Source organism: Lupinus angustifolius, chromosome LG19, assembly GCF_001865875.1.
Source record: "Lupinus angustifolius cultivar Tanjil chromosome LG19, LupAngTanjil_v1.0, whole genome shotgun sequence".
NCBI classification, from domain to species: Eukaryota; Viridiplantae; Streptophyta; class Magnoliopsida; order Fabales; family Fabaceae; genus Lupinus; species Lupinus angustifolius.
The window spans coordinates 11,558,592-11,567,369 of record NC_032027.1 but is presented as its reverse complement, the minus strand read 5'-3'; the positions used below and the strand labels follow the sequence as shown (position 1 = coordinate 11,567,369).

General features: G+C 36.5%; 1 protein-coding gene across 1 annotated transcript; it reads right to left on the bottom strand.

Moving 5' to 3' along the window:
- On the bottom strand, positions 391–8,631 carry LOC109334768 (probable acyl-CoA dehydrogenase IBR3). The gene is made up of 17 exons (XM_019570698.1): positions 8,406–8,631; positions 8,150–8,287; positions 6,734–6,874; positions 6,514–6,645; positions 5,976–6,161; positions 5,648–5,725; positions 5,292–5,405; positions 4,764–4,862; positions 4,567–4,684; positions 3,863–4,125; positions 2,974–3,168; positions 2,702–2,844; positions 2,541–2,625; positions 2,253–2,462; positions 1,416–1,568; positions 1,206–1,310; positions 391–899 (listed from the first exon to the last, which is right to left on the bottom strand). Exons 1-17 carry the CDS (start codon positions 8,538–8,540, stop codon positions 708–710), a joined length of 2,487 nt encoding a protein of 828 aa, XP_019426243.1. The 5' UTR covers positions 8,541–8,631; the 3' UTR covers positions 391–707.

The following is an 8,778-nucleotide window of genomic DNA, read 5'->3' as shown; positions in this document are numbered from 1 at the left end:
CTTTGGGAAGAGTTATAGTGATTAAGACCCATATCTTCTTATACTTTTGGAATAAAAAAGTTAAGCAGTATAGAAATTCAGGATATTAATAAGTTTCTTAAAAAGATTAAATGATGAATTGAATACTACTAACTACTAAGGCACATATCCTGTTAATGGTTCCCTCCTTACATATCATAAATAAGGTCTTTTCATTATTGCTTCAACAAGAAAGGAAGTTGGTATGCATGAATTTTGGAAATTCGAAAGTGTTATTCATCTCTAGTTATGCAAGGGCACATTTAAGTCAAAATGATCCAGCACAACACTGGAAATCTGCATCAAACAGAGGAAATTATATGCAGAATAGACGCAATTTGGCAAGGGAAGAGGTCGATCTTTTGGAAGAAATTATAATGGAACAAGGTTGATACATACTCCTTTAAGCATGGTTTTCCACCAAATTTTCAGAATAACTACCTAACTGTTATAACGAAAAACAGTTAACCGAAAACAGTGAAAAGGGATTGGGGAGAGGCAGAACATACAGCAGAAGTAATTACTCAACTAGCCTATGCATTGAACGAGTCCCAATCAATTTAAACTCATTGGTCTACTTTCTGGTTATCATCTAATATTCTTGATCACTGTCTTAGCTGCGCAATTTCCTGCTTCACTTTAGTTTTGTATTTGGTGGTTTTCTTTATGGTGTAGAAAATTTTAGATCCTCAAAGCTTGGCTTTCTGTAGTTCTAACTTGGCTATGGTACCCAAGTGGACTTCATCTGGACCGTCTGCAATCCTCAATGTCCTTGCACCTGCCCACAGATGTGCTAGGACTGTGTCAGATGATACACCAGCTGCTCCATGCACTTGAATTGCCATGTCAAGCACCTTCAGTGCCATGTTTGGTGCGGCTACCTGATCCCAGACCAAGCATCGTAATGAGTGAAACCATAGGTAGCATTTGGTAGATGTGTCAGAACGAGACAAAACAAAATGTATAAGTTCTATTCTAAGTTTGGTGTATTTGTAATAGAATAGAATAAAACGGGACATAAGGGTTAAAAAGTGTAACATTTTTGTTCCACTAAAAGGGAGGAACCAAGGAAAACAGAATAAAATATGTTCCATTCTGTTATGTTTGAGAGCCAAATGCTACCAATCTACCATAGTAACCCAAGAACCAAGGAAAAGTGCTGTATATTTATTGCTAAGAACAATTACCTTGGCCATTGCTAATATCCCTCTAGCTTTTTTGTTCCCATGCCTGTCAAGCTGGTCAGCTGCTTCCAACACCAACAGTCTGGTCTTCTCTAGCTCTATTCGGCACTGAACAATGGAAAGTTAAGTAAGCAAAGATTCTGTATAATTTCAAATTGAATGAGATTTCTATTTCTGACACTTCTAAATGAATTTCCCCTCCAATCCTGATACCTTGGCCATATCAGAAAGAAATGAACCATGTTGAGCAATAAACTTCCCAAATGTTTTTCTACTAACAGCTCTTTGAGCCATCAATTGCATGCCTCGCTCAGCAGCACCTACCAGTCTCATACAATGGTGCAGCCTTCCTGGACCTAACCTACCCTGCAAGATTTCAAGTCGGCATCAGATGAAACATATCCTGCTTGCTACTTCCGTAAACATCTCAAGCAATATAAAGAGATCATGAGTGTTTCTAAAACATCCACTTGTCAGAAAACGCAAATAAGTCACATACATAAACCTCTAACTTGTTCTAGTAGTAGAATATATCAAAACTACCAATCGCGTCTCCAATTTTTATGATAATTTATGCTTCCCAAAATGATTCAAGTCTAAAATCACTGGGCTGCTAGCTTGACATTTGCCACAGACAACGCTAAAGTGGACATCGACCTTCATCTATAATTATAGGTTCACATCAGTTATTGTCCACTTTAGCTTTTATTGAAATGAGCCACAGAATTTTATGCATAAAAATGGTGCCAAATGTGGGGAAGAGGTGCTGCTCCTTTCAGGCCTTAACACTATCTCAACATACTCATTTTGGGGCTCAGTGCTTGGTAGATTATGTTATCAACACTATGTAGATTATGTTATAAAAACTAAGAAAAAAAAAATTCTTTAAGCCGAGAGAGAAATTGACAGATGAATGTTGAAGCTCTGCAAACTCTAAAGCAGATTTGGAAGTTAATTGCACAAAATGTCCTCGTGATTGTGTCTAAAAGGATTGAAACTACATACATCATATGCTAGTATTCAACACAAAGGAAATACTTTTCAACTTACTTGAGCGATCTCAAAGCCACATCCTTCACCCAGCAGGACATTTTTTGCTGGCACACGGACATTTTCAAATGTTACTTCTGCGTGCCCATGAGGTGCATCATCAAAGCCAAACACCAACAATGGTCTTTTTACGTGAACACCAGGAGTCTGGATATCCACTAAGATCATGGACTGTTGCTTATGCATCGCTGCATTGAAATCAGTTTTCCCCTGTGTATATGTCTTGATTACTTTTTATTGATATGAATAGCACAAGGAATCTTAAATAACCTTTAACCAAATAATCACCATGACTATAAGAACTTTGCATCTTGGATCCATAGCACCACTTGTCCACCATTTCGTCCCATTGATAATATATGAATCTCCTTGCCTATATATGGAGAGAAATTACAAAAATAAATAATTCATAGACTCATAAATTGCTTTAAGATTCTGGACAATCCTACCTTCTGATAGAACACTCAATATTGGTTGCATCAGAAGATGCAACTTGTGGTTCTGTCATTGCAAATCCAGACCTAATCTTCCCCTCAAGCAAAGGAATAAGCCATTCTCGTTGTTGTTCTTTATTGCCATAGCGCAGTAACACCTAATATAAAAAGTAATATGCTACAACCAGATCAAACAAAATTACACCATACTGATCAACCCAGGAGAGAATCAAATTAAAGTCGGTCATTTATTGATCAGCCTTACAAATATTTAAGTTCCGCCTTACCTCCATGTTACCCGTGTCAGGTGCACCACAATTAAACACTTGTGGAGCCCACATAGAACGACCCATAATCTCACAAAGGTATCCATATTCGAGATTTGTCAGACCAGCACCCAATAACAAGTTATTTGCATCACTAGAGAGATCATTATTGCTCCCACCAAAAAGAAGCTTTTTTGCTCTGGCAGCACTATCAAGCTGCATAAAAACAGAGACATTCACAGGGCTTTATTACATAAAAAATTGTAGCATTGAAAGGTAATAAGATCAAAACCTAAAATAATAACAATCATAATCATCAACGACAAATGCCAAAGAATCACTGTCTTCCTTCTTATCAGACAAGATCTTCAATACTAAAAACTTTAACGTACTTTTATATTCTTCTATTTCACCCTCTGTCCTCAAAAGGAAACTGGCCATCTTCATATTACATTTTAACATATAATGCATCAATTTTAAAACTTCTATATTGCCATTCTAATATTTCAATGTGCACTACAAGATGTGATCTAAGGTGTATATGTGATCATCTCTCTGAAGACATTCCAAAGCACAAATTTCATACAAATTTGTAAGTTTCACAATGGAAGCCTTCACCTTAACTCGTTTACGTTCGTATTTCACCAGAATAATGAATCATAATGTGATTATTGTGTTTCAGATTACGGAATATCTCGTATAATAGTGTGAAGTTCAACATAAAAATGTAGAAAATGGTGATCATCCTCATATACGCCAGGATTATAAAAATAAAAATTCATGCCACCTATTGAAAATATGGAGGAAGCTCTAACAAATCATAACCTACCTGACGGGACCATGATAAAAGCATCTAAATAACAGAATTCAGATAAAGTATATTATAGAAGGGCCGAATGAAGATGCATACAGGAATAAATAAGTTCCACAAGCCTTCTTTCTTTGCTAACTCCTTCAACTCCCCTTCTGCTGGGTGAACAGTCCAACGTGATTCTGACTGGGCAAGTTTATAAAATTCATTTTCCATGGGGTATATGTGTTCCTCCATGAACTTAATTAGTTTGTTCCTCAGAGTCAAAACCTTTTGACTAGGAATAAACCTTCTCCCATTTGAGTGGCCCAGCGTATCTTTCTCAGTTACCAACTCTTTTGAATAGTGTCGTGCATTTGCAACTGGTTTTGTAAGAGTAAAAATGCCACAACTATTAGTATAATGGTAATAATCTAGTAATACTTCTGGTGAAGTATGTGAGCTAAGTTGCACATAAGAGCCCTTATGCTCCATTCGGTTGAAGGGAAGAAAGTAAGAAGAGAGAAATATGTGAGATAGAGAGTGAAAAGAGAGAAAGATATGAGAAATAGAATGAAGTTTTGTGTTGTTTGGTTGTATAGAAAAAGAAGAGAAATAAGTGATTTTACTCCCCCAGTCTTCTTCTCCCATTTTCTCTTCACATGAGAGAAGAAAGAAATTTGGTGGACCCCACTTCATTTTTTACTCTCTCTTCTTAAACTCTCTCCTTAACCAAAGGAGAGAAAGAAGATATTTCTCTTCAACTTTTCTCCTCTCTTTCTCCTCTACCAAAGGAAGGCTTAATGTTTAAACAGTGTAGCTACCAGATGGAGGATGCTGAGGGAGCACAGATTTCATTTCGATAAATTTCCAAGCAGCATCAATAAGTTCATTTGCAAGTTTCCCTGTGTACCGAGCACGTTCACCTCCTGATGCATTACCCTGCATTGCACAAAAAGAAGCCGCAAATATTAAAATCTTAAACTCCAATGAAAAAAGCATCTCTAACAAGTTTAAATACCTTAACCCATCTACTATACACGCCTGCAAAAATTGAAGCCCCGCGGAACAAAGAGAAGGCAACATAGAACTTCCACTCAGCAAGAGGCCATTTTCTTCCCTGGCATCCAAAACTCTGTTAGAGTTTCTTTAGTAGGCAAAGATAAGGATATCAATTTACCATTATTTCACTTGACCATTTCTAAAAGCTGAATGTATATATAGATTGCAAATTTTAGCTAGAGAATAACATGATAGATCAGCATGTCATACAAATCTCAGACATATGCAAAAAGCATCTCTAGACATTTTTTTCCTAATAAGCTTCTCTAGCCAATTTTCATGACAATAAAATACAAAACTATTACTAGTTTTAAACAAAATAAATACATGATTCAAATCTTCAAGTTACAACGTTAGCTAGTTATCATTGAACAAGCTTAACAATATAGTGTCTTGATGTAAAGACACTACATAAGTTTCCTTATAGGTAATACAAAAACCCAAATTGAGCACATATAACAATAGATACTTGTGTTATAACACTTACTGCCAAAGAGCAGTATTCAGCCAAATATTCTGGTAGTGAAGGAATTCCCTCTGGTAATCCAGAAACTTCAAGACCTTGCTGTACTTTGTCATGTCCAATGTCTGCAATATAAGGCTGCCAAAGGATAAAAAAAACATAAAATTCACTAGCAAATCAAAATTAATCTCAAGCCTAAGTAATCTGATATTCTGATTCAATTGTAAGATAAGTTTAACAGACCATAGAACAAGTGAAAATACTAACCATCTATATATATATACAAAATGCAGGGGCAAACCAACTATGCAGTGTAATATAACAAATACATGTTTATGTGCCAAAATATTGACTTGGAAAAATGATTATATAGTACATACCAAACAGCTATATGCGACATCACACATTTGGTTACCAAGGGTAGACAGTTCCCAGTCAAGTATGCCGATTACTCGATCCTGCAGCAGAGAGAAGTTTCATCAGGCAAGAGTTGCATTCTAAGATCCCAATGAATTATGATAAACTATTGGTAACCTATACACGAACAACATGAATTTCTATTTCTTTGACCACTACAATGATGATATTCTAATTTAGATCATGACCAGGTAGAAAAATCAGTGCCTTAATAACGGAACAAATACAGATGTTTTGATTTTCATCCAAGGAAACTTAATGAAATGTATACTCTTATTAAATGTATCTTACCTCTGTAGGATGGAACACAAGATTGTCAATACGAAAGTCCCCATGAACCAGACCTGCTGTTGCTCCTGATGAATCTTCCGGGGGGATTTGACTCTTTAGCCAATCAATCAGGGCAAACATTTTTTGATTTCTTGCAGGTTTACCCTCACTGGTCGAGGCGATATATTGCTTAGCCCACCTCTCAATCTAAAACAAACTATCCGTCAGTGCTATAAAGTTGGTAAAATATAGCTTTGATCCTAACCCTGTTTTGGCCTGGTTCATTATCAGGCGTGGGGATAGGAGATGGGGGAAGGAGATGAAAAATGGGCATGGGGAAGGGGATAAATGTCCCCAATCCAGGTTTGACCTCGGGCACCCTAATGGAAGGTTCAAACTTCCTTAAGAACCAAGTGGAGGGCTCAATCCACTTAAGAACACCACAAAAAATAATTTCCATAAATTTTATTACAAGTGTTTAATGCATCCATGTTCAGTTTTTCTGTAGACATGTTAGGCGATACCATGTTTGTCAAACTGTCAAATGGCACTTCCTTACCGTTCTTTTGCAATAATCATTACGTCGTCCATATTTTCCCAGACCAATTGAGTCCACATTAGAAGAATGTAAGGAAGCTAATGTCCTAGCAGTTTCCAGATAAATTGCCCTCCTTGTCTCCGGTGCCACAGCCTGATACATTCAACAACAACAACAATAAAGACTTAATCCCACTAATTTTAGTTGAGAACAATGAAGATAACATAAAGACGGATCATACTGGTAGCTTGGGATCAATATATATGCGTCCCTCCAAAAACTCCATGATATAAAATGCCGTTCCAATAACAGCTGGATCATTGCATAAACAGAAAACTTTAGGGACTGGAACTTCAGTATGAGTACCTAACGCCTGGAGAACCTGTAAGTTGGAGAGAGAGAAATTATACATACATGCATGTATATATACAACCCAAAAGTAACATAATCACTTTAAGTAACATAGTCACTTTAAGTAATATGTAACCCAAAAGTGGTTGGTCACAGTAGAAGTGAACTGCAGTCCTAAGTGAATTTTACCTGAGGTTCTTCCTTTGTCCTGTGCAAATTTACAATTATCATTTGCATTGGACAGCAGTTTTGAATCATTAGAGCTAAACAATGCCTTTGTCCTAACAAAATTCATACACTAATAGTCTTTCTTGTTGACGTAGCAGTGAGTATACTTTGTTTATAGAAAATATGTAAGGGTTCCGTAGTAGTGCTAAATTCATCACGTAAGCCCTTTAGAAAGCATATCACATATTCAGAGTGCCTACATTTCTTCATTGTTTTAATCAAATAACATTTACACTTAATTGCACAAGCACAAGAAGGCATAGGTCTTATTATTACTGGCAATAATCATGACGGCTTTAAACCTCATATAAAAATATTTAAACACTTCCAAACAAAAGACTTAGGACCTTTGTGATACTTGGACACAAGTAGGTATTGTTATATAGAACAAAAAATATGTTCTAGATATTTTAAAGGACACTGAAATGTTAGACTCAAGCCTGTTGGTACTCCAATGAATCAAAGGGAGTCAAATCCAGACCCAGGGAGATATAGAAGACTTGTGGGCAAGATGATGCCTTAAGGTTTCAGGTTAAGATGTAGCGCTTGCTGTCATTCTACTTTGGCACATTGGTTGAAGATCTCTCTGGCTATTTGGCTCTTTGGTGATGAGCAGTAGCATTGGAGCCCAAGTTTCAATAAGTTCTACTTTGGCACATTGGTTAAAATCTCCATGCTTATTTTGCTCCCGGATGATAACAGTAGTTTTAGTGACTCATCATAACGACTTGATTAACTACAAAACTTTCTAAACTATCAACTTCTCAAATCCAAAACAAAAGAGTATTTATCTATCCAATCCATCTGTTAAGAGATTACCAAATTCAGCCTATTGCACGAGTCTCTCACTTATATTTTGTTTGCAAGTTGGGTTTTGGAGGGAAATGAATGGAAAAGAAAGGCTTCAGATTCTCTCGTACGTGTATTTCATGGCTTGAAGTCTCCTCATTCCCTCCAAAAATCCAACTCACAAACATATCATTAGTGGAGTCGGAGAAGAGTAAATATACGCAGCCTTAACTTGCAAATGGAGATGCTGTTAAGAGATTACAAATGAATAGAAAATATATAAAAGAACCTGAAACTCTCTGTCAACAGCATGAGCTGAAGCCAACAACGTTCCAGGAGGTTTCTTCCTCAGAACATATCGCTTCACCACAGAGCCCTCAGCACCCACTTCCAACAAGTAAGTTGGGTTAGATTGTCCATGCCCAAACTACAAACAATTTCACCCAACAACCACAACAATCAGATCAAAACTCAACCCCTTAACAAAAAAAACAAACTTTGATGCAAAAGAAACAACCCCAGATAACCAAAAAAGAAGAAAAAACCTGGGAGATGGTGAAATGAGAGGGAGAATGAGGGAATCCAGAAACGTTTGAAGAGCAATAGTGGAGGAGAGAGTGTAGAGGGAAATGCTGAGTTGGATTGAGTTTGGATAATAGATCAGAAGTACTCATAGCCATGATGAAGATGAAGATTGAGATTGAGGATATGAGAATTTGATCAGATTTTGGGTGATGCGTAAGTGAAGAAAATACTTAAAAGGATGAGTGTCAGGTTCCGACCATTTCTGTTTTATTTCCTAATATTGCGAGGGACTTTTGAGACTTGTTCTTTCTTTCTTTTTTTAATGCTAAAAATTCAATCACTAATTATAAAATTAAAAGGTACATAAAAATATCATAAACTTTTATTCAAATT